Source organism: Ciconia boyciana, chromosome 7, assembly GCF_034638445.1.
Source record: "Ciconia boyciana chromosome 7, ASM3463844v1, whole genome shotgun sequence".
NCBI lineage: Eukaryota > Metazoa > Chordata > Aves > Ciconiiformes > Ciconiidae > Ciconia > Ciconia boyciana.
In genome coordinates, this window is record NC_132940.1 from 7,501,031 (window position 1) to 7,526,658 (window position 25,628).

The 25,628-nt window shown below is 40.6% G+C and overlaps 2 protein-coding genes across 8 annotated transcripts in view; one reads left to right on the plus strand and one right to left on the minus strand.

Annotated features, from left to right (window-relative positions):
• CC2D1B (coiled-coil and C2 domain containing 1B) overlaps positions 1–8,947 on the plus strand; it is a 35,637-nt gene extending 26,690 nt beyond the window's left edge. For 3 of the 4 annotated variants that reach the window (XM_072868871.1, XM_072868873.1, XM_072868872.1), the window contains exons 22-25: positions 1,296–1,395; positions 5,093–5,183; positions 5,918–6,048; positions 7,797–8,947. In XM_072868871.1, the coding sequence (XP_072724972.1) occupies positions 1,296–1,395; positions 5,093–5,183; positions 5,918–6,037 (311 nt within the window). In that variant the 3' untranslated portion in view covers positions 6,038–6,048; positions 7,797–8,947. Of the gene's footprint in view, positions 1–1,295; positions 1,396–5,092; positions 5,184–5,917; positions 6,049–7,796 lie in introns of those variants that run through there. The other variant, XM_072868874.1, reaches the window with a different exon arrangement.
• Positions 8,948–9,036: 89 nt separating this feature from the next.
• ZFYVE9 (zinc finger FYVE-type containing 9) overlaps positions 9,037–25,628 on the minus strand; it is a 63,786-nt gene continuing 47,194 nt past the window's right edge. For 3 of the 4 annotated variants that reach the window (XM_072868869.1, XM_072868867.1, XM_072868868.1), the window contains 9 exons: positions 24,189–24,413; positions 21,667–21,749; positions 20,779–20,883; positions 17,900–18,050; positions 16,357–16,437; positions 14,798–14,960; positions 13,536–13,641; positions 12,328–12,504; positions 9,037–11,480 (listed from right to left, as the gene is read on the minus strand). In XM_072868869.1, the coding sequence (XP_072724970.1) occupies positions 11,319–11,480; positions 12,328–12,504; positions 13,536–13,641; positions 14,798–14,960; positions 16,357–16,437; positions 17,900–18,050; positions 20,779–20,883; positions 21,667–21,749; positions 24,189–24,413 (1,253 nt within the window). In that variant the 3' untranslated portion in view covers positions 9,037–11,318. The remainder of the gene's footprint in view (positions 11,481–12,327; positions 12,505–13,535; positions 13,642–14,797; positions 14,961–16,356; positions 16,438–17,899; positions 18,051–20,778; positions 20,884–21,666; positions 21,750–24,188; positions 24,414–25,628) is intronic. The other variant, XM_072868870.1, reaches the window with a different exon arrangement.

Consider the following 25,628-nt stretch of genomic DNA (forward strand, 5'->3'; position numbering starts at 1 on the left):
TGGAGGGTGAAGTCCAGCTGTGTTGGCAGTTTCTTCACCCTCATCCCAATATTGGTGGTAGTTATTGTGTTACGAGTTAGTGAAATCATCAAGTTACCAGTCATGCTCCAGCTGTTGCTGTCAACCCTGCTAGGAGATGGGTCAGATAAATCAGTAATTTAACTTATTTAATAAAGAAAATTTATTTTAACATTTCCATGGATCAGATCTTCTTCAGTCAGGTTTTGTCTTGTGAGATTGCTAATTCTTTCATGATTTTTGCTAATCAGCTAACATTTCTAAACCTGACAAAGCATCATTGCAGAAATAGATTTTTAAAAAAAAAAAATACAATGTGTCTTGAAACCAACTAAGATACTTTCTTTGTACATTTTGAAAAATATCCCTTTGTACCTAGCCATTGAATACCAGTATTAGACTCATCATGCATTCTAGAATTGATCATCTTGCACTCTGAGTTTGGTTTATTGCTATATTATTTTTTTCAATTCTTGCAGTAAGCAGCCATCTAGTATCAAAACAACTTTGAATTCAGTATCCAAATTACTAGTTGTGAATTTATCTCAAGAGATATATATCTCTCTCTCTATATATCTCTCTCTCTTTTGAGTTTATATATAATTTTCTGTTAAGAGCAGAAGTCCTGAAGCTCTGATACTGAGAGCTGTGTTCCAAGTCTTCCAATAACTTGATCTGCACTTGCTGAGCAGCCACTTAACTGTAATGTTTTGGGTTCCCATGTTGACAAGCAGAGATGAGTGTTCCTGGGTAGCACAGCAGATAAATCTTCGAACTGTAGTCGTACAATGTTGTGAGACTTTCTGATACAAAGGTATCCTGTGGCATAGCTCTTGTCACGCTCATTCATGAAACTGGTGTTAAAACAGTATTAGTTACATTATCAAAACACCCCTTCCCAGTCATGCCAACCTTCCTATGCTTTTTCCTTATTATTTTGCACCTTTTCCTTAGCCACAGACGCTCTGTTTAATTGCCGAAAGACCTAGATTATCCAGTTTTGGCTCTCCAGTAACTTGCTGTCACCTCCTCATGATGACTTCTTTTTCTGCAGTTTGGTTTCTGTCCCTGTAAAGTGGGGATGACAGAGATAAACTGTTGCACAAGGACACTAACTTGTTAATTACTGAAATAACCTCCTGAGGAGGAGGTTCATACGGATGTGAAGTGTCTTTCAGGCCAAACTGAGATAAACAGAGGTCTGAGTACATGAATGTTATAGAGCACTCCATATAGTTTGACTTTCACAGCTTCATTTTTCTATATCTTGACTGTAGAATATAACCAGTTGTTTAAGTTGAACATCAACCGAAATCACAGAGGTTTTCGACGAGCAATTCGGTCCAAAGGAATTAAATTTGAAGTATTTCATAAAGGGTAAGTCTACAGTTTGCTCCCCCCTCATTGCTTCTCAGTTGAAGAGTGTGGTAGCTGAAATTTATGAAGCACAATTTTTAAGCTAGCAATAAAGAGTTGTCTAGTTCTCATGTCTGAGAACTCTTTTCAAAATGTGCCTGAGCTCTGTATCTTCCCCTGTGGAAGTGAAAAAAAGGCAGAAGCTCAGTGATGTTGGTTCATAACTGGCAGATCAGTTGAGGATTAGTGCATTAAGAGGAACTGATGAGACTGAGAAGGTAATGATTCAGCTTCAAATTGTTTTGATTCTTATCCAGTCTGGTTTTAGTCATCAGGACTAGAAGATTTAAGTGTTATATGGGATAACTTTGTAGAATAATGAAGTACAAGTGGCAACAAAACATTAACAGCAGTAAAGGGGATGACAGATGGTGGCAGAACTAGTGTTATGTTTTTGTACTTATCTTCATTCTGAGGATCTTACAATATTTACCGAACACTGCTAGCAAACTGTTAGACTCTCTTGAGAGAGACAGACTCCCCTCGTCTCAGAGATCAAGATGATGAGATGGATGTTAACAACTGGTAACGTTCAGGGAAATCATCCTGCGTCTAGGCTCTTACTGATTTATTCAAAATCAGAGTGGCCTGTATTCACTAATCCCTGAGCTGGTTGTGATCCATGACTTGGATGAGATGTTAGATAACCTGTTTTTGTCTCAGTGGCTCTTTGTGCTATTCTTTGTTTCTATTGCTGGGACATGCAGAAATGATCTACAGGTTCTCCAAGATGGTTTTCGAATTGTAGATGTTTTAATCTGTGAGCTAAAGTCCCATTGTTTTTACTCCAGATCTTCCATTTACATCTCCATTGAAGCAAAAGCTAATTTTCTTCCTCTTTCTTTATCAATCCTGACTGCTCTGTTGTTCAAGATTTCACCGTTAGAGATCCTGTCTCTTTTGCATAGAACTGTTAAGTGTTTACATTTGTTTAAAACCTTTTTCCCCATTTTTTACATAGTGTTGTGCATATGGGGCATATCCTGTTCTCTTACCAGCTGGAACTGTACTTGTTTTTAAGGTCTGAGCTCAGGCTTAAGTTCACCCATTGGGAAACACTCTCCAGTGATTCATGAGTTGTATGCCAGCTCCAGATTTGCCTTTGAAGACTTTTAGAAGATTAGTGAAAAAAATCCATGCAAGTTGTCTCTTCTCTGGTTCTGAGATTTTTTTGTTGTTGTTCTTAGAACAGGAATCTAACAAGTTAAATATATGCTTGTTTCTGGATTGGGGTGGAGGGGTGGCAGTTCCCCTGGGCAAATAGCAACAGGGAAGGAGAAGAAGAAAAAATGCCCACTGATCACCTTCCCCTGGCCATCTTCTCAGGAGAAAGGAGAGGATTAAGTGATCCAGACTCTTTTCTAAAGACGGCTCTCTATCTTTCTTCAAGACTATAAATGAATAATACTTTCAGAAATGCTTGTAGATGTTGTAGTTTTGGGGTCTCTGATAGCTCTTTAACCATCTCCCAAGAATTATTTTCTCTCAGTGAGCAAGAGAGACTTGTTTCAGGTCATATATATTAAACTTCAGTTTAAAAAACACTTTCAAGTAAAAACGCAGCAATGTGTTTTTCCAAAGGAAAAGTCTCTCCTTAAACCTCTCCTAAAAGCTTCTGAAGATAAAAAGAGATTTCCCCAGAGCTGTTTCTGAAGCCATGGCCTAGAGCAAGTTCACATTCTTCACTGCATACCCTCTAGAACTGATCAGGGATGAAACGGTCTTCACTATTTCTTGAATTATAAAATGGAAAAATGCTTTTAAAAAATTCAGCTAGAAGAATTGCTGATTCTCTTTTTAAGTTTATGAACAAAGTGTCCAACATCCTGCAGTACAATTACATAATCCTTCTTAATTTTAAGGTGCTTGTGAAGTAAAGGAAGTATTCTGTCATGTAAGCTAATAAATTCTGAACTTTTCTAAATTATTTTGTGAGTCTACTGTAGTCTCATCAATGGAGAATACAGTCTCATCTTTGGAAGGCTTTCTGTCAACAAAATTCACAGGGATCGTGTTTGGAGGCAGCACTATCAGCCCTTGAGGTACTTGTGACATTGTTTTTCTTTACTACAGCAATTTATGTTGAGATGGACAAACTGATGAATAAGAAGTAACCTGAACAACTGAGCTGGAGTCTTTCAAGTCCTTCAGCAACAGGTTTTTGGAAGAGATGCATTTCCTAACAGTGACCAGCTGCACGTTCCAGTGCATTCAGAGTAGTAGTGGTCTTGCACTCTTTATCTCATCTAGAAGTGTCTGAGGTCCCTACTGTGAGCTCGCTGCAACCTGGGCTAACGGTACCAGACCATTGTCATCCTCATCTATAGAGACCTAGGTGCCACATGAGCCGTAGCGTTCCTGACACTGTTTCTGAACCCGCAAGCCAGAAAGTGAGGTTAAAGTCTGGATGACAGGTTTCTTATACTGTGGCTGATTATGAGCTATTTGGAGAATATATGAATGAAGCAGTCATTGAGGCAGTGGATGTGAGGAAACAACCTTACTCCTTTTCCAGTCAGAGATTTTAGACCATCGGGTTCACAGATGTTCACTTGGAAATTGTAGGCACTGATGGCAGCATCAGGTCTGTGTATTAATATACTGGTTGCTGTTGCCACAGATGACATGGTCATGAGGCTCCATGTAATAATCTTCAGAGTTTTCATTGTGTATGCTAAGGCTTACTTGGTAATATCTTAATATCTCTTAATGATAATAGGAAGAAGGGTGGATATTTTGGGGCTGGTTTGTTTTGGTTGGTTGGTTGGTTGGTTGGTTTGCTTGTTTTTTTCCTAAATAGAATGGCTTAAAAAAGGAAGTTTCTGAATTCTTGGCAGATTTCCTGTCTAAAATCTGACGGGCATGGCTGGTTGGCTTTCCTACCTCCAGAATCTCTAGATTTTAGTTGTTTATCAAACCTTTTGGAGACTGATTCAGGGAAGTGCTTGGATGCAGGCAAAGAAATCCAGTGCGCTGAGCTGAACACTTCTGTGGAATTAGCATATTTTAGTCTTAGCTGTTGCCTTTTTGGAGGAGTTTGTCTGGGTAAGGGTTGTACCACCTGTCTCTGTTAAGGTAAAGATGGATCTCTTGCTGATAAAACTGTTAAACAGAAGTGACTGTAGCAGAGAAAAGTTGATTGTTTTCCTTGCAGGATAAAAATACTCTGTGTTTAATTTCAGCAGACTAGAAATTCTAACATGATAGTTCTTGACTGTTAAAACTACCAGTATGAAGGTGAATCAAAACAATAGCTGAAATGAAATGTTCTTACTTGTTGAAATTGAGTGTTTTGATTTATCAAAATGAAACAGAATGGTTCATGCGACTTTTTTCTAATAAGCAGTTTGCCAAAGCCAGCGTGTGCCTGTGAAATGTTTGTTTTGATGAGAGGTGCAACTTCCTTGTGAAGTTTTTCAGCCTGTTCTATTAAACAGCCTGTTGCAGAAGATAGCTGTCTGTCCTGGCTGTGAGGCCATTCTTCCCTGTTGCCCTGTGCAGGGATGAAAGCTGCTGCCATTCCAAGTGCTAGTTTAGTTGATTGTTTTTCTTCACTACTGTCCTCATCTTTAATTTGGTTGCAAAAGAATAATTAAAAAATGAGTACTTCCATATCTTGTCCTTGTAGTCTAGTTCACTAAGGGTTTGCCCCTTGCAGGTCCTTTTTCAGAAGTGACAAGCAGGTGGGGACAGCACACTTGAAACTGGAAAAGCTGGAATCAGAATGTGAAGTTAGAGAGATCATCGAGGTATGTTTTCTGGGTGAGGTGTGTTCTTCTAGTAAGTAGTATTTGAACACAAAGGGAAAATGAATATTCACATTGCATAAATGTGTCTGTATACAGCTCACAGTTTTGTATTAGATGAGTTTGATAAACAGTGGGCTGTTCTTGATTTTATCGTCTCTTGAAGTTTGTCTTAGCTGTGACTATTCTGGTACTGGGAACTTCTTGGGGACTCTCTTCTGCAAATTTTCTCTGTCAAGATAGTTTTCTTTGCCAGGACCAGAAATTCAGATGATTCCCAAAAATATTGGTGTTGGTAGCTAACAGATCAAAGGGTTCAGTGAAGACTGACAGAGTGGATAGAGAGCTGCCTTAAGATCCAGTAGGAGATCACTAAGTGGAACCTTGAAAAAAATAATCCCTTGGGCTGCATCACAGACATGCTCAGGACACCGCTGCCCTTAGCATCCTCTGAGCTGCCCATGGAGTCCATTTGTACTTCGGGGGCTTGGTGCGCGGCAGGCAGTGGTAGTGCAGCCATTGGCGCAGCCGCCTTGCACGGGTTGTGTGGAGAACCGGCTCTGCTGAATTATGAATCCGGGGAAGCACGCGGCTGCGACACCTCCCAGCATTGCAGTCGCCTGCAGGTGATCTCTGTCATCTTTTAGTCGTGGGGATTAATGGTTGCCTGAGGCACTGTAGTTGGACATTATCATTCCTATATGTGCTAACTGCTCTCCTTTTTGTGGTTCTTTCAGATTTTTGATGGCAGAAAGCCCACTGGAGGGAAACTGGAGGTAAAAGTGAGACTCAGGGAGCCCCTCAGTGGTCAAGATCTTCAAACAATTACAGAAAATTGGCTCGTCCTTGAACATTAGTTCTATCCGAGGTATGAATTCTGTGTCTAAAGATGGTCTGGCAAGAACTTGACAGGGCTACAGATAAACTCTGCTTGAATAATGTCTTTTGTTGACATTGACCTAATTACATAGCTCTGACTTTGATACCATTCATCTTTATATTTGTAGTGGTGAGCTGACATAATTTCAGAAATGAGGTTACAGAATCTCTGATTAGTTTGTCTATCAAAGATACTATTTCACAATCACTTGAAATACAGGGAGAGCTTCTAGCATCACCTTTACTTAGAGTAAAATTTAGAAAATAAGATTGGCGAGCCCTTTCTAGGAGGGAGGGTGCTTTCTGTCCGTCCTTATCGTTAGCAAAAAACCTTTCAGAGTTAGCAAGGACCCTTATTCCCCTACCAGAAGCTTAGAGAGCGGCATTCGTTTGTCCCATGAAAGTCTGCTTGACTTCATCTGAAAGGGAAACTATTGGAGATAGGCTTTCTTCTGGATACTTGAGAATTCTGGGCAGGGAGAAACTGTGCAGTTGAATACAGGCTACCTGAAGGACTGTGCCTGGTGCCCACTGTGCTCATATCAAGTGTGGAAGAGGAGCTGTGTGCTGCCAAAGTGGCTGCGTATTAGAAGGATGAAAAAGAGGTAGGCTTCCTCTTCTTGGCAGCCTCTGTGGAAACTGCTTGGTTTTGGAGCTTGTCTTCCTGTCTCATACTCTGCTTTTTAGGTATCACAAATTATCCCTTCTTAAAAAAAACAAAAGCAAATAAATACCAAAAATTCTGGTGTCTTTTTTTTAAAAGTGATTTTTCTACATAAAGTTACTCAAAGATGAGTACCAGAAGTCCATCTGCCTGTGGAATCTCTAATTCAGCCTACTTTTATGTATGTGTCTGATGTTTGAAAGAAATTCAGATTAGTTGGACACAATCACTGATACCCTGAAGCTTAGGTCCTCGCTTCTCCCACAGCGTATGTTCATAAAACCATGGAGAGGACACTGACTCGCTAGGGACAGTCAGTTCTCCCTTCGGTGCGCATGCAAATTGCCTGCAGTCGTAGGGTGTTATCGGCAGGGGTATGACCGCGTTGATCCCTTCTGAGCAGGTATTCATTGTACTGTGATAGCATGTAGAGGCCTCCTCTTGGACCATGACTTTGCTGTACGAGCATGGAACAAACCTCACTTTTTCTCATGGAAAACAGATGATGTATAAATACAGTTTCTAGTAAGCGATCCTTCTTCCTTCACTTGAGCTCCTGAAGTCTCTGTGCTCCGTCTGCCTTAGCATATTGTTTTGCTTTGCTTTTATAAATGGCAGTTCAGGTTCACAGCGACATCACCTGTTTCCCACACCTTTGCTTCCAAATCATGTTAGACTTCACAAATTGAGAGGTCTTGTTTCAATACATGAGTCTGAATCTGTAGCACCAAAGGGACTGTTTGTCTAGTGATTTCTTCCTCACGGCCCAGGAGTAAGCTGGGCTTACTCCTGGAGTAAGCCCAGTAAGCTGCCCGTGAGGTTCGCAGTTAGGCTGTGAGGGACACGTTTGATGGCCGTATCTGAAGTAACAACTTGGCCATGTGCTGTGACTGGACACCTAAGCATTTTCAATCACTAGAGCTTAATCATTTTGCTCCATTGATTTTTCTAGTTGACCATCCAGAAAATTCATGTCGGTATTTTACATATAATGTGACCTTGAATTGTAAACATCTGTTAAGTACTGCATCGAGTAATTTTGTTGGGTTTTGTTTGCTTTTTTTTTTCCCCAGATCCATTGGAATGTTAAAAGATGTGGGATGAACGTATGTAGAAAGATGCTGCTAGCTGCAAGCACCAAAGATGTTAAATGAATGCACTACTGAATCTAATGTCTACTTTGATAACAGCCATAATGCTTATTAATAACTTTAAGGCAAATGAAAGGCTCTGGAAATTTGCTGCTGCAGGGGATTGTTACTAGTCTACACAAAATAGACAGAATTGCCTTAATGTGGGACTACTAACGTAGCACCAGGACGAATGTTACATTAACTATGCATAGTGGTGTGTATAAAGTTTAGCCCCTTAAAAATTCCCTGAGGCAGTGCAAAAACTTTTCAGCCAAGTCACAGGTAAGACCTTTACTAGAATTCATTTTTTTTCAAGTGTACGAGCAGCCAGTGTGATACAGTGAACGGTCTGCTACTGCTTTTTCTGTTCTCTCTTATCAAGGCCTGCTTGGGTTTTTTTTTTTTGTTGTTGTTTCCTAAAATAGAGGAGAGAGAACTCCGGCGGCAGTCTCTAGGGGCGGTGTGTCCCTCCTCTATGCATGCCATTGCAACATGAAGTTCAATGGGATGCTGCCTTTCAGAAGAAAAGAATGCAAGACTTCTTAGCAGCAGGCGTTTACAGATCTACATTCTTGTTCTGGCTACCGGTTGTCTGCCAGGCTTCCTGCACTGCTTGTTCAGTGCAGCCCGGGTACTGTGCCTTCATCCTTTTTCTGTTTCTTGTTGGTTTTTTGGGTTGTTTTTTTTTTTTTCTTTTTAATTTAAAAAAGGAGGGGAAAAAAGTACACTAGACTCTGCTGCTTCCCAAATACTCCTTGTATTTTTACAAAAATAGGCTTTTACAGTTCTTCCAGGTGAGGGGGAAAATAGCCACTCTTTGTCACGTAGAAAACTGGACAATGACTATTTTCAGGAATGCTTTTGATCAGCAGCATACAAAAAACGGTACCAAATATGTTTGTGTTTTTACATCTCTGTGAGCTAAGAGAAACAACGGATCTCAAAGGAGAGGATGTGCCTGCACTGGGGAGTCGGAGCGCTCCTGCACCAGCTGTTTAGGTAGGGCAAGTTTGTAGACAGAAAAGAGTCCAGACAAGTAAGGCAGCGCTGCCTCTGTCTTCCTGAGCAGATGAAGACAATACAGTGTTTAGTTTTTATTTCAATAAATTTAATATACAAAACTACATGTTGAAAATAAAAATATAATATGCAGTTTTTTGCAGTGTTAACTAACTGAATTTTAAAAGTACAATTTTTTTCTAAAACAAGTACTCATTTCTTAACAACATGGTAATTAAGGTCATTTAAAAGGCTATGGTTGAAGCAAACATGTCAGTCACCAGTTGATTGTGTTTTGCACAAACATAATCCAAACCTAAAAGACTTCTGGGGCAAAGGAAGAGAAGATAAAGATTTTTCACCTCTTTTACCGCATTATTAAGCATAACAATGCAACTAAAGTAACTGGAAAGCCGCTGCTGTAGCAAAGCTGGAGTGCAGGCTCTAGAAGGAACATTATTACGCTCAAATAATGATGGAACGCTCTTCCAGATACTGAATCCTGCCTACACCATGTAGTGCTGCGCTGTGTCCCAAAGTGTGCAAAAACAGCATGCAGAGGGGAGTCTGAAAGTACCCTTAGTCCTGCTCTGCTGCACGAATACATAGGAAGGCTAGTGATTGTGTAATAGCTTAAGGTTTGTCCATCATGAAACATCAAGTAAGCCGCATTAAGCCAGCCACCTTTTCTGCAATGCCAGAGGTAAGGTTTCACTTTGATGTAACACTTACCCTTTTAAGTGTAGTAGTGCGCTACCTCTTGCTGGCCAGCTTTTGTTCCTGGAGTTGGACCCCAGTTCTCTGGCCTGCCTTCTCCAAGTGTTGGGTGGTGACAGCTGTAATTTGCAATATTGGATGTGTCAGACTTTGCTTTTCTTTAAAAAGCAGTAGCCGTTTATTCACAAATGCACTCTGTACATATACTGTGCTGTCTTTACATAAAATACATTGCTACATGTACAGTTACCTTTTCCTTTGCCCAACTAATGCTGTATATTTGTTTAAAAAATATAGCATCAGTCTCACAGTAGCCTTGCACTTCCCTTTATATTTGAAAGGACGCTTGTGTTACGCACGTACAGGAAAACCAAACTAATCCCCACTGCATCCACCAGAACTGACTGCGAGCAGGGACGATGCAATGTCTGAGATACTGTGTTCGCCAGAAATTAGCCCCTCTCTTCCCAAATTAATTTTCTGTATAGATGGGAGGAGAAACCTTTGCCCCCCTTCTGGGAGGGACTCAAAACAGCTGCTTTGCATGGCTATGGCTAAACAAACCAACCCCCTTCTCCTGCTTTCAGCTCTTTCTCCTGGTTAGCAGCTTTCCATGGAGACAGTAAGAATGTGGAACCACATTTCCTCTGGCCAGTTCTCAATTCCAGCTTCACAGTGTCATGGCAGACACGAGCAGCTGCTTTCCTCACTAAAGCCCTCTCAGGTGAGGCCAAGAGCAGTGGGCCAAGTGCAAGTGTTCAGAGCTGACCAGAAAGCCTTTTTCAGCAGAACATGCAAAAACAGCCACTCTATACTTTTATCACAGGTAAGCTTTTACATGGTGCTGCTAATATGAAGTGCAAGCTGTCTTGTATTACATGACACTAGCGTTACACTACAGCATACAGCAAGGAGGAGACTTAAAGCTGCCCTGGGTGTTACTGTTCTTTAAAAAGCAGGACCTACTGGGGAAGAGGAATGAGATACAACTGCACTTTAGGGCTAATATTTCCTCTGCTTCATACAGATTTGTAAACAAAGTACAGAATAGCAGAGTTGTTCTAGGAGATTACAGAAATCTGCCAAGGTGAGGGGTTTTTATAGTAAATAGAGGAAAAAAGTAAACTAGCCTATTACACACACAAAACTGCAGTTTACGTAATACCGCTTTCAGAGAGATGCCTGCCCTTCTGCTCATTTGGACGCATATACAAATGTAGTTATGGCTAGGTAATCTTTCCGTATCTCTCAAGGGCTGCTCCAAATGTATTTTAACCAATAATCTGGTCAAAATAATGTAAACGTTACTTTTTAATGTCTACAGAATAACCACAAACGGCATTGTGATGAGGTCAGAATGGAGGTCTTGATTGTTGTTTCTTACGTGTCCATCTACAAACAGTACAAGATTGGAGTTTCACTTTTTATTTATGCCCCAGTGATCTTTGCACCCGTTTGAGCATTTAGAGTACATGACGGTAAGTCTTTAAACATGAGCATTTTTCTAAACAGTAACAGAAGTGTATTAGCTGCAAGGATAGCATAGCCATGTTGTAGTATAGAAGCTGCCCTGATCCTCTGTTTGTTGACAATGCATAGAAGATTTAGAATTATGGAACAACTGTCCCTCCCTCCTCCCCCCCTCCCCCAATAGTGTTAACAAAAGCTTAATTTTCCAGTTTTAAAGTGCAAATGATTCAGATACAACTGCTGCTGGAACAGGTCTGAACAGAAAATGAAGTCCTCTTATGAGATGTTTTCCAGAATATAAAAGATGAGCTCCATTATGACTGGCCCCTCACTCAACTGACATGCCCCTCCATGAATCACTGGAACTAAGGCACTGTCCAGGTCATTCATGTATTGAGCGGGCAGTGGCTGTCCATTACTCCCAGCTTGATAACCAACCTAAAAAATACAAAGTAAGAGCAGGTTTTACAGAGAATAGGACACAAGGCTGCGGTTCAGTGGGCAGTAAAAGGGAAGTGCTGTGCAGGAGGATGAGCTGTGTGAGGTGCTGTGGTCTCTGCCTGGGGAAGTTGGGCACTCGACTGGGATGTAGCAGGCACTAAAGCGCCTTTTCCACTTGTTTTTGTTCTCCTCTATGTTCCCAGTGGCTGCCTAGACAAAAGTAGCTTCTTTTTCTCTACTGCTTTCTCAAAGCAGATAATTTGGATCAGCAGGAACTGCAGCCTGCATTACCAGATTAAGTCACGCGGTACTTAAAAGCTGGTTGATACTAAGAACATGTCCACTCCAAGGCAAGGCCAGCTGTCTTGCCAGGAGACCCTTATCTCTGCTTGTAACTTCTGCTGTAGAGCACTCTCAAGGGGACCTTCCATCTGTTTCTCTGCCTCATATGCAGCGTGATCTTTTAAGAACAGCCATGCTTGTGAACAGTGTTGTATACTCACCCAAGAATACATTTAATACACTCCTGTCTTTAACTCCTGGTGAAAAGGCCAATTTAGAGTCCCCTCTGAGCACGTGGCAGGGCTGTTCACAGGCCTCTGACTACAGACCAGGTGCTGCTAGTGGTGTATGGGAGTCAAGCCTGGTGTTAATTCAGGTGAGGCACTAGCTTTCCAATTTTTAACAGATGGCCCAAAACACCAAACAACAGTCAGCACCCCTAGATTAGCATCTGATATTGGTACCTCTTTAACCAAGAGAATGGTTGAAGTGGTGTATTTCCTTTCTGGGGAATGAGCAGGGCAACAGCCCCTCAATTAAACCAAAACTATTGAAGACTTACTTGATCTGAGTCAAGTGTAACACGCAGACCTAGCTTAGTCATTCCATCTTCTTTCAACAATTTAAGATGAGGACAGAGAGCTAAACAGAAAGCCTTTGCCACATTTTCAGTCAATCTGCTGTGGTCGGCTGGGTCACTCAGACCATTATGTTGCTCATCATTTTCCAGGAAAAACACCTGAAGGAAAGAGGTAACACAAGACATAACACTTGGCTTTTCTAGAAAGTAAGGTTACTGAGATGCTATTTAAACTTTTTACAAAGGAAGACTTAAAGAAGAGCTGCTCAGGGAAGACCAGCAAAAGACCCTGAAGACAAGCCACCTTAGGGGAGAAAAAAAAACTTTAAAAAAATCTTCAAAAGAAAGATTTAAATAGTCGTGTTCTCAAAAACCTTTCCGTTCTGGTCGAAAGCCTCATTATGGAAATGCACTATGTATTGCACATAGTCTTTAATAAAAACCTGCTTTTAAACAGATGTTAATTTCAGAAAATTCACATTTTTAGTAGAAGCCATCGCAGCCTGAAGATTTGTACTGTTGTTGTCACTGAACTTGTCTCTGTTGAGCCCAACTGATCTGGGAAAAAAAGGATACTAAGGTGGCAAGCTGCAGACTGATTAACTTGGTTCCTCCTGGGCAGGTTAAGTGAAACACTTGAAGAAATCTTCTAAAGCTAGAGTTTGTGTGCTGGCAGAGTCACAGCTAACATCAGCTATGCAAGCAGTTTCTGCAAGTGATTTATGCCACGGCACTTTCATTTTAACTTGCAACATTTTAGAGAAGGTGGCTCGAAATAACATTTTTTTAAAAGTAATTATTAAGATTTGTCTCCATTTTAAAAGGTAGTTTTTAACACAAATGCAGGTGAAGCCAACAGGTACCTTGGGTAACACAGTAAGCAAGTATTTTTGTGGTTTCCCCCGTGTTCAACAACCATACGTGAGAAGAGGTGGCTAATGCAGAGTAGGATGTAGAGGGTGGCTGTGATAGCAGCCTGAGCTGCGCATCAGTGATAGGATATTTTATTCTGCACGATGCCGTACTGAATCTTTCCTTGCAGGTAGGAAAGGTAATACAGGTTTGTTCTGAAGAATTTGCTGCTTTAATTTTGGTGAGTAGGGAGAGCGGGTTGAAAGAAGACTACGCCGTAGTTGTAATCCCAAAATGCCAAGTGTTGGTTTACATGCAGCTCAACGTGACTGACTTACCTCTGTCCACCGAATGACCTTTCCGTTTGCCTTGTACTCTGAGCCATGAAATATCTTCACGCTTGTTATAGACTCCATTGATTTGCCATCAATAGGGCTTACAACACTGTAAAAGGGAAAAGGGTAAGTTCCAACTTAGAAGGCATGAGCTGAACAGGGAGCAGTGCAAAAGAGAACTACATGGGGATCAAAGGGCAGGTCCTCTGCTACACCCGAACCCTCCAACTGCCTCACTGCAGGTTTTTTCATAACTGAGTGCTCTGCAATTTGAACTGCTACTACACAGCAACTTGCCATATCAGCTTAATGGGGCATAGACCAAAATTAGCCTCAGAAGGGAACCCAACGGCTTCTCTCAGGATGCCAAAACTGGTGATCTTGAATGAATTGTGATGATGGTGCTAGGCCTGGAGCTTCATAGTGAGCAGCCTTTCTGGAATGGGCTCCTGTGGGGGCTGAGCAGGAGGGAAGAGCTGAGAGGCAGCATGCGCCCTGCTGTCCCCTGCAGCTCCTACCCCCGACACCCGCCCTGGTCCATATGCGCAAACCAGGTGCAGGAAGGACCTTCCTGAAGGTTTTCAACACACCTTTGCACCAGAGATGAGATTTCATAAGGCGCTAACACAGCAATGAGGCGTTTCGTACAGACTTTGATTTTTATTCATTTGTAACCTCAGTGTAGGCCAGCAATACCTGAAACACTACTTACACAGCCCAGAATTTAATTAGAGAACCTAAGACTGGCCCAGAGAGCCTGAAACTACAGAAATAGCCTTCTTTCTAGATGCTGAGTCCTTAAACATTGTATCCATCACAACAGCACTTAACTGCCATAAATACTTAAGCTGCCCTATACACCTTTCTTTTGGCTTAACTATTGAGTCCAAATATACCGTTGATGTCCAGCAATTTTATTTCCAGCACTACTGAATGCAAACTAAGCACCAAGAGAGCAAAGTGACCACAATGTGCAGGGTTCAGCACTGAGTGTTGGAGACAGATTAGTGGTTTCCAATAACTGGATATTAGCAACGGCAAAAAGTCCATAGCATTGACAACTTTCTAAATTGATGCCCCAAAGCTCTGGTATCTCAATTCCATTTTCATTACATTTAATTGCATCTTATCACTCAAAATAGAGGCACAGACTTGTAATTCCTATTGATTTGAAGACTCATGCACCTTATAAGATCAATTCAAATTTTTAACAAATACAGTCAAATAGTCACCATTCAATGTCAAGCGGTTGCTCCTCTACTTACCCCTTATTAAAGTTTTTATCATCTTCTACCCACTGAATATGAACATGTTCCTGAGGATCTTCAGCATCTACTTTGCCACAAGTGATGGTGAAGTCTTTCATCTCTCTCAAGGCTTGCCTCAAAGAGTCCATGCTCTCAGCAGTTATCTGGACCATTACTCCATCTAGGGAACCAAGAAATCCTCATAAGCCAAGATAAGCCACACTGAACAGAGCCTATATAAAAAAAAAGAAATAAAACATCCTTCCTCTTTTTCCAACAGAAAGGTTAAACATCTATTTTAAGAGTCATAGGCAGCAATACTACATCAGACCATTTCTGAACTCTCAGATTCCTAAAACGTAGCACTGATGAGCGTTGACTAAGGAAAACACAAAGATAATGTGAAGTCCAGCTGCCAGGTAAAGTCAGCTATAGCAACGGCCGCATTAGTTTGCCTCAAAACTTGACACCAGCTCTAGGCAACCCTCAGAAACCCCGTGTGACCCCCCCACCTCCATTTAGCTATCACCTCTGTTGGCACTGGAAGCAGCACTCCAGCAGTGACAGATTTTTTGGGAAGTCAATACTTGCCTGACAGTGGCAAAAGATGCAGAATTTGCATGGACTCAGTCTAAATTACTGCAGAAATACCTTAGGAATGATACACTTCCCCAATGCACAGACTCCTTGCCTGCATCCACCTGTACCTTTGTCTTGCACTAAACCACCAATTTAGACACAGAAAAGGGTATAATGACCTACGTATACTAACTTACAGTGAGATGGCTGCTTTTGAGCCCTGGGTGACCACTCACCCATGGACTGTACGCTAATACAGCTGCAAGCTCTCAAGTTGGCACAGCTTAAGGAGTTCCTGCTCGTCAGTGGAGCTGTGCTAACTGACTGCATGCATGGGCTTCTTGCATACCTCACTCACAAACTGTAAGGAGCACACTTAAAACAGTAGTATCTGCACTGTCACATCCGTGGTGAGGTTAGACTACAAAGGTCTGTAGCTCAGCTAACAAGCAATAACGGCTTTCAATCCAGCGTACACAGGTGGCATTTATTTCTGTGATATGACAACTGGTAAAAGAAGAATAAATCAGAGAGGTACCAGCTCAACAATCTCGACTTGTGTTCTCCTCTGCCCACACACAAGCATATAAACAATGCACATTCATAATCTTGCATAATGCAGAGCTATTTGGGAACAGAGTAAGTTTAGCAGGACTTCCTCTCCTGGTCGGTGGATTACACGTTCCATATTTCTTAGGCTCACAATTTCCTCATTCAACCCAAACCAGTAAACTGATCACAGGCTCACAAGCCAGGTATTTCATATCTTACCCTCATTTTCTTGTGTCCCTTTTCTACAGCGTCTGGACAAGTTCCTCTTCATTAAAGGAAAGAGGGTTTGTTTGGTTTGGGGTTTTTTTTGGCTAAAAAGTAGGATAAAGCTGAAGCAGCAGCATGATTCAAATGCCCAAGGCATAACAGCAGAGCCCTGATAACTACAGAGCTGAGCCGTGTTAAGAGGGAAGCAGTGTGTTTTAAGCAAGCAGTTCAGTTCTTACCTTCTACTATACTGGATTTGGCAAGGTAGCCTGAAGAGGATTTTAAAGCTCCACTGAACACGAAGAAGCTGGCACCAGTCACTGCAACAATAACAGGAGTGATTTAGTGAGGCTTTTGTCAAAACAATGCCTTACACAAGAATCGGGTATCACAGCTCTATCATCCAGAGAGGCTGTTAATCTAAGTCAGGACAAATGCTGCTTAGAATTATGGTGACTTGAATGCACATCACAGACTTGGATATGGAAGGGCAAATCACCCAGTTATTTTCTAAACTGGACAACAGTTTTTGTCAGCCTTAATGAATGCTCATATTTTGTCACTCTCCCTCTCCCCATACACACCTCTAGGTTTCAGGACTACTAATTTAGGGTAACCAAGTACATAATTAACTTCTAAATGTTCCCTACAGCTGGCAAAGATTGTGAGCAAGCTGTTTATGGATCACACTGTAACACCAACCCTCTGGCAAAGCTACAGCTCAAAGCTACCTGCTTTAAAGTAAAATTATCTTAAATCACCACTAAGCATCATGAAATTCCTGCTGGAAATCCCTCTTCTTGTCCCATAAGTCAAATGAACGGAAGTCAGATAAGACCATCAGTCCTGAGTGACATCCCATGCCAGTATACTCACTAGAGTGACTGGGAATACTTGCAAAACATAAAAGTTGGCCTCTGTCTTGCTTGTTCTTACTTGGAGATAGTATGAATGTCTTTGCCAGAAATTTTCCCCAAAACTACAACATTTAAATTCCCAGCACACTGCTGCTGAAGCCTTTCAGCCTACTCTCACAAAAATAAAGCCTGGAAATTAGATGGTCTAATTGAGGTGAACACAAGGAGTTTCTTGAAGATGCATTATTAAAATGCTGCTGTTGGTTATTCCTGTTTACCTTTCTCTCATACTAAATCTAATCTTCTTCCTTTCACATAGTATCGCTTCAGCACAGGCAACCACAACCTCACCTGTAGTCTCCAATAATACCAAAGACAGCTCTCATTAATGTAGAGGTGTTGCCTAAGCCAGTTACAGCAGTGTGACCTCTGGAGCACTGCAAGTCCTGAGCTGTACTGTGCAAGCAGTATTACCATATTTAAAAGGGAGCAGGCTGTTATGTGCTTTATTTTATGTCTGCTTGATCTATGAAGTTGCTAGAACACCTCTCAGACAAATTCAGAACAGCACCATTGACCTAGAGAAGTGTGACATGGACTGTATACAGGATGCAGACCGCACAGTGTGCCCCCTGACATCTGAGATCATGGATTCTGCAAGGGGAATAAAACACCAAGGGGGTAAAGGGCAGATAGAGGAACATGTTACTGTTCCTTGTGTTGCATGTCTAACTCACAAAGCTGCCCATTCAGTAACGCCAGCAGTCAGAATTATTTTCTCTGAATGTCTAACAGAAACTCAGTGAAATGCAAACGCAGTTCTGACCAATTCACAAAGTCACATGCTGGAACGGTAACACAAGTGGCAAAGAAGTCATGCAGAGCGCCAGGAGGGAACGGCCTCCTCATGAACGCCCGTTCTCACCCTTCCTCGGCTGATTATGGATGCTGATGGCCTGTGTCTGGTAATTCCCATCATCATTCTGAACACACACCAGATGCGAGTCTGCTTTCTCATTGAAGCACGCTCCCCCTGCTAGAACATGCTCGTTGGATTTGTTCATGGCTTTCATCATCTGCAAACAAAAAGGTTTACCATTTCTACCCTGTTTGTCAAGAACTACCATAAATAGGTGATTCTTGAAACAGTTTAATCAGACAGAGCAAGCTTTTCAACAGTGCTCATATTCTCATGTCCAATTTTAGCACTCGCTTTTGAAAAGAGGGTTGAGGCCTTATACCGTCCAGATGCTTTGAAGTGCCACCTTTTATGTAATTAAGATAAATGGTATAAGGGATAGCTGAGCTATATAGGTTGCAAAAGCTATTATCTCTAGCTATTTTAAAAAATTAATTCACAGGCAAAAAAACATTTGAAAAACATTGGGAGGAAATATCTGGCTTGTTTACACAACTACAGTTGCTTATGACATAAATCATAAATGCTGCCTCCACGGTTCAGTGCTAGACTGGCACTCAGACTTGTGGCATTTAATCCTGGTTCTGCCATAACCAGACACCAAAGCTTTAGTGTCTCTGTGCTTCACCTGCATGTATTGGTGAAATTGGGATCAATGTTTCCAATGTGAAGACTTTTAAAAAAGATCTGAATCATAGACATCCAGAAATAATTTTAATTCTCTGCAAAGGAGGCCTCCAAAAAGCATCCAAAAACGTCTGTGATATATCTGCACTTCAGTTTTGCTGATTATCATCTAATATACACCTCGTTACATGCCTTGACAAAATATTATTGTAAATGATACAGCTTCTTTCCTTTTCTCCTCTCTTCCTCTTCATGGAGGCTCAGACTCTGAGATTTTTGATCCAAAAGAAAAATGAGGGAGTCATCTATCTCTGGAATTTGTTTCAAAACCAAAAATTATATGTTTGCTTAAAAGAAAAAAGGCAAATTAAATTATACCCCCTCCAGTGAAAACCCTGATGAAAAGGAAAATGCTGAATTATTTGACATCTCTTAACAGCAGTCATACTCCCGTCCTCTGCTTCCTGTAGCTGATAAGCACGCACACTACACACAACACATTTGTCTCTCTCAGTCTAGCATAAAACCTTAATTATAGTGTCAGGAACATTAGCTGATGCTCACTATTGACAAATGTGCACAGGTGTAATGTTTGGGGAGGAAACTTAATTAAGATTTTGCATCAGACAACAGTGTATTTCATTATCTAGTTTATCATGTCATGCTCCAGAAACAAGATTTTAGCTCAACAGCAGCCATCTTTATGGAGCCCAGGAGTTGCCCTTAGCATAACAAGAAACAACTGGACATGGCAACTGTACTTTGTAACAAGGCAACTGATTAAAAAATGACAGTCACCTTTGCTGAGGGACTAAACACGCAACTAAGTATCACTAGAAGTTGTAGAAAATTAAAATAATTTTGAAGATAAAAATATATATTTGATAATAAAATTATATATTAATATTTAATTTGTTAATTACAGTCTGAATTCTCCACATTTAATCCATCCATGAGATTTAAAACAAGTTTTTCACTTTCTGGATAGTTTGAGTGACACTCTTTTCTAATTAAATACTGCTTTACATGAGAAAAAAGTAAAGGTCTTGTGGTTTAATTAATCTTAATTCAAACTATATGCAGATGAAAAATCTCTAGTAATTCAATCTTTCAACTGGACTGCAAGCAATAATGTTAAATAAATAACACTTTCTCCATTTAAAAAGCTGAATCCTTGCTTCACACTGGAAAAAGAACCGAAACATGATGCAGAGATTTTGCTAAGCTGCATAACACAGGGATTTCCTCACAGTCCAGCTTAATGCAATGTCTAATACAGAACTGAAGCTAACACACTTGCAAACACTGGCACAGCTAACACTTACAAAACTGCATCTTGTGTGCAAATCCATATTTAATTCATGCAAACTTGACCTTTTCCATTTTCTCACAACTGCATCAAGAATTAATACACCTTTTAACAGACCCTTTATCTTCTTGCTTCATCAGTTTCAGCTTTTTCAAACTTCACATAAGAACACTTTTTCCTTTTCTTAATTTATTTATTTACTCTCGCTATTATTTTACTCAAATGCTTCTTGCAGGGAAATTCTCTCCTGAGATAAAGCTGTATTCTTCTTTGATATTACAAGAACGTTTACAAATACCATTTTGCCCAGGACGTTTGCTCTCAACCCAGTTGCTGATTGGTTTCAAAATACCAAGTTACCCCCTCCGCTTCAGAGAGAACATGAAATCAATCACCTTCTCCATTGCTCTCTTTCATTATTGTTCAAATATCTTCTCACCCAGCTTTCTCAACAGCACTAAATCCTAAAGACACTGATTTATTTTCTCGCATCAGAAATCAAGTATAAAATGTAGATGTTGAGAGAAATTTTACATAAAATAAACAGCAACCCAGAAAATACTAATAAATGCTTCGAGTATGCACACACAACATAGATGAGAAAAGCTAATGCACTTTTTCCTCCTAGTTCACCTCAAGTGTCAAGTTTGTCAACTTATTTGTTCAAATCAAACCAGTATTTTCTATTATTTACAATTACACTTTATATGTAAACAGTTAAAAAAACCTGAAGAAAAAGAGTTTAAGACTTTAATTAGTACTAAATTGAATTGCATTCTTTCTGTGGAGCCACCCTCACTCACTCTCAAAACATGTGCGTATCATGCATTTATCATTTGCTTTTGAGGCAGTTTTCCCTAGTGGTAGTGAGTAAAATAAAATTCCTTTAGATCCCAGGTCCTCCAACCACAAAGAAACTGTACACAAATGTATTTTTTACAAGCATTACCTCATTGTATCTGTTGCTAGGAATTTTGATGCTGGTTTTTCTGACTTCCATATCAACCACTAAACCTTGGACCACAGGCAGCGTGTACTGGTAATTTCTGAAGTCCTAGTAATTAAAACAAGTTTTTAAAAGTTAGGCATGATGATCATCATTAACACTGTTATGATGTTATGACATAGACATGACAGACATGAAATAACATTTCATAACTCTGCTAGTGACTATTAGTCAGCCCATTAAAATAATTGTAATCAGTGACTGAAAGGCAGGGAGGGAAGGAGACATCACAGCTTGTAACCTGCATAATCAAAGTACACAAATGAAAAAACATCATGATGACTGTTAGCCATTTCACTGATTTTCTTACATCAAAATTAATATTCTCCAGCCTTGAATGTCATCACTGTATGTAAGAAAATTCACTCTCTGTGTTCTATTACATTACTGGATAGAATTATTAGTCTTTCTAGCAGTGAGATTAAGTCATGCATCAGAGAGAATTTTCTATATTGAAAATATTAGCAAAGTAGGAAGAGCTAATAATTTTGCTTCAGTTGAAGCACTGTATAATCAGAGAGCTGTGACTGCACACTGATGACCTAGCACTTCTGAGGAAGGAATCTGAGCAACTAATGCACTTGTTTCAAGATCCAAACATTCTCAGGTGGCCAGGTTTTGGATGTTGATTTGGGTACCTTTTTACAATTCACTAGGTTGTTGAAAGCTAACATCCAATACCAGTAACAGCAGGTAAATTCACCCAAATGCCCACTATTTCTTCTTGTCATCTTCTAAGCGTGCCAGCTACTCTGTGCAACAGGAGTACAGTTCTCCCCACATTTATCTATTCACACAGATGGAACGTGCAAACTCATTCTCAGCACTTACTGCAAGAAGGTTCATAATCGTGTGTCCAGTCTCTCCAAACAAAGGCTTACGAAATCTGACACTAAAAAGTGGGCATGGATAAACTAGGATAAAATAAAACAGAAAAGGTCAGATTGAAACTTACATACTGAGATTCTGCAAAAACAGACTCAAATACAATCTCCTCAGTTGAATATGGTAAGCAGCAGCAAAAGAAGAGACTGGAAAGAAGACCAGAGTTTAAAAAGCAAAAGGGAAGTACGGTTTAACATTATAATGCACCTTACACATGTGTCATGGCTCCTTGTCCACCGCACTAGAAACAATAAGAAGAATTATGTGGAATGCTTACAAGTGCCACACTGCAAGACTGAACCTAGCGATCTGGACACTGATTGCAAAGATGACCTTTCTAAATGCTTTTCTCAGGCTACTACTTGGAAATGGCTTCTTCCTTTTTTATGACCATCCTGCTGCTCTCCACTATAGCATCATTAGCCTTCAGCTTCTGTGGCTGACATGTAACATTCAAGTGATAATACAGATTATTTCATTTTCTGTTTTCATGATTTCATAAGAACGTGGCAAATTCTCTACAGAAGTATGTCAAAAACAATTAAAAGGACATTTATGGTATGTCAGCAATGCAAAATATCTGCATTCCTTGGCTGACTTAGCCATACTTGTAAAACATCTATGATGCAATTCAAAGCGTAGTGTATGGATATGGCTACATTACATTATGTTGCAGCAGGAGCCATAACAGTGCTTGAAACATGACTCATGCAGTAATATGTAATGACAAGGTTTTCTAAACGCATGTTTGAAGGAAGGATCCTAACTATCCTCAGGCAAACACTCAGTCTGATTTCCCAAAATGCCGCACATCTTCACAGTTCCCAGTGTAGTCAGAAGGGGCTGCAAAATGCTCAGCAGGTTTGAATAACACCATCAGGATTTCCTGATAGAAGCTGAGCAGAAAACTCCAGCTTCTGCATACTGATGCAAGATCTGAAAAGCATCACAGTTCCTACACATGCACCATAGAGCTGACCAACTCACAAACAGTGTCCTGAGGCACCAGGAAGTGTTGAATTTCCCCTATCTACCACTCTGGCTGCGTACAGCAGCGCAGCTATGTCCCAGATGCACTGAATTCCCTGTGCTTGAGCTGTGCGGTTGATCTGCAGATGCTCAGCAGATGTTTTCTGGACATCTAGCAACCCAGAATGACTCCTGCATCTGATCTGCTGTGCATACAGCAGCACTGGACAAATGGCCAAAATCTGACAATTCCACCAGAAAAGAGGATGTATCCAAGGAAACCTGGGACACAAATGCAGCCCCTTCCAAGAGGGGATTGAGGAAGTAATCTGCAGTCGCAGCTGTCACAGCAGAAGTGAATATGCCTAAATCCAAACCACAGCTATAGAAGTGATTCAAACCGCAGCTTACCAACATACTCAGAGCAGGTACTTCTGTCTGTGAATATCAAAACATTTGTTTCTGTGCTCAAAAACAGATGTCACATCCAAAATATGAGCATCTTTGTTTTTCTAAATGTTGATGAGAATAAATACACTGCTTAAAAACCTCATGAATACACACAAAAACTTACACACCTTTAACACTAATGTTTCTTTGGACAAGTTTAACCTGCAGTCCTCATCCTTAGAAAGCAAATTTTGAAGGTTTTTCTTTTTCCTCTCCAGTAACATAGGTATTTTGTGAAAAATTCCCAATGTTCCCTAAACATCACAAGTTAAATTTACAAATCCCTATAAAGCATATTCTAAAACTTACTTTGTTAAAAAGTTTTGAAACAAAAATTAACAACAGACCATTTTCATAGTAATTCAGATTTACCAATTTGACAATTAAAACAGCAGTTGAGCAAGACAGCAAATTTTTCGCCCATCATAGTGGACAGACTTCCAATAATCTCTTTGCCCCAGCAATGGCAAGTGTCTTTTGAAAAAGATTTTATCCTAAATTTATGCTAATTTCATGCTAAGATTTTGTTTAGCTGAAACACTCTCTCCACCTTATTTGTTACTAGTGGCAACAGAATTTTTGCAACAAATTGCCACGTCAGTTGCCCCTGCACACATACGGTTATTCTCTGGAAAATGAATGTGGTTTTAAAAACCTAAAAGCTCTTTCATTTCAGCATGGAAAAAGCTTAACATCTCAAAGGCTCTCCCTTGTCCTAACTACACCAGCTAAATCAGACTTGTTCTGCACATAACTCTATTTCAGGTCACTAAATGAACTACAAACAGCTGCTCAGAACTAGATTTGTCTCCACAAAAATCTCTCTGATCAGCTACTACAGTTGTAAAAAGGTTGTAGGTCATATCACAACCTCAGTACTGCTGTGCTGTCAGCTGGATGCAGTGTGGGTATAAAACATAATTCTTACTTGCCTGTTTAAGCTTGCATGGCTTTGACAGGTCACAATTTAGGGCTGGGTATGCGTGCTCTAAACTGGAATATATTCTCCTGCAGAAATAATTGCAGCTAAAAGAATGCACGTTACTTACGTCTGTATTCAGCTCCAAGTCTCAACATCAGCCGAATGGGGAACACTTTAGCCCAGGGAGTCTCCCATTTCTGAATGAGGATGCCAAACAAGTATGGTGGGGTTGGGAGCACCAGGTCTTGCAGGGACTGATACGTAGCTGCAACGTACAAGAACCCGCCATGTTCTTTGCTTCCAAGGAAGCTCTGGCTGAAAAAGGAGTGCCCCAGGTTGCCAACAACGTTACCTATGAACAAAAATGCTCATTACTTCATTAGATTGAGAGCTGTATCAAGAATTTAAAGAGTTTTTCAGAAGGGAAAAAAAAAAATCCATATTAAACTCCCTTTGCTTCCTGAAGTACTAATGTCTATTAATCACAGAAGAAACAATGATTTGCTGCACATGGGGGCTCAGGTTACCTCCTGTGCAAAAGTGCATAGTCTTTTACGGAATAACTGCTGTAGACTAGAGCCACCAAAGCCATGGTATCTCCGGTTGATCCACCTTTGGTGATACACATACTCAGTCACTATCACTGGTAGGAAGTCAGTTTGTAGGAACACACACACATATCTTCATTTCTGCACCTGCCTGACTAAGCCATGCCTGCAAGTGTTACCAGAACAGTACGTACAACCACAGACCTACCACCTCTCCTGGCGGAGCAGGCAAGGAGACTAGCCTCAACCATTTCTGTGATCTGCCTGTTTCAAGTAGTAGAGGCAGTGTAGCGGAGGGTATGATGCAACCCGGGGATAGGCCAGGGAAGAGGAAGGATAGCTCAGGCCAGTATTGCTGCTAAGGAAGTGGTACCTCCAACCTCCCCCTAGCACTACAAAAGCACCCAAAGAAAGCCTGTTTTCAGTGTCTTCCAGATATTCAAGAGGTTTCCACTGCAGAAGCTGCTGTTGACTAAACTAAACTTTTAGACCCAGCTGCGATTAAAGGAGAGATGTGCACCTGGCCAACGATTAATGCCCACTGGTTGTCCTTCCATTTAGGCAAACCACTGGGGTGCCTGCTCAGACACATATTGAAGATCTGGGTCTTTTAAAGAATTACACAAAAGAGTGTTTATTTAATTAGTATACTTAATGTAGAATGCAACTGAGAGAGACACAGGGGAGAAACATCACTAATTTTTACTCACATTTTTATTCTTTGATGCTCTTAATTTCAAAAAATGTTTACACTGGAACGGCTAAATTAATCTGAATGTTGATTAGATTATTATAGCATCCAACGCAGCATTTAACATTGAAGCAAAGAACCATGGTGTGATTCCTTTTATGAAATTACAACAGCATGCAAATAATGTACAGAACAGCTGATCACAATCCTCCATAGGAAGATGTGGATATTAATAGTGCTGATTTGCTCTCAAAGAAAAACACAATTTCAGAGAGCACGGTGTGGTTGATCACACCACTCCTGAGGAATCACATGGGTTTGAGGCACT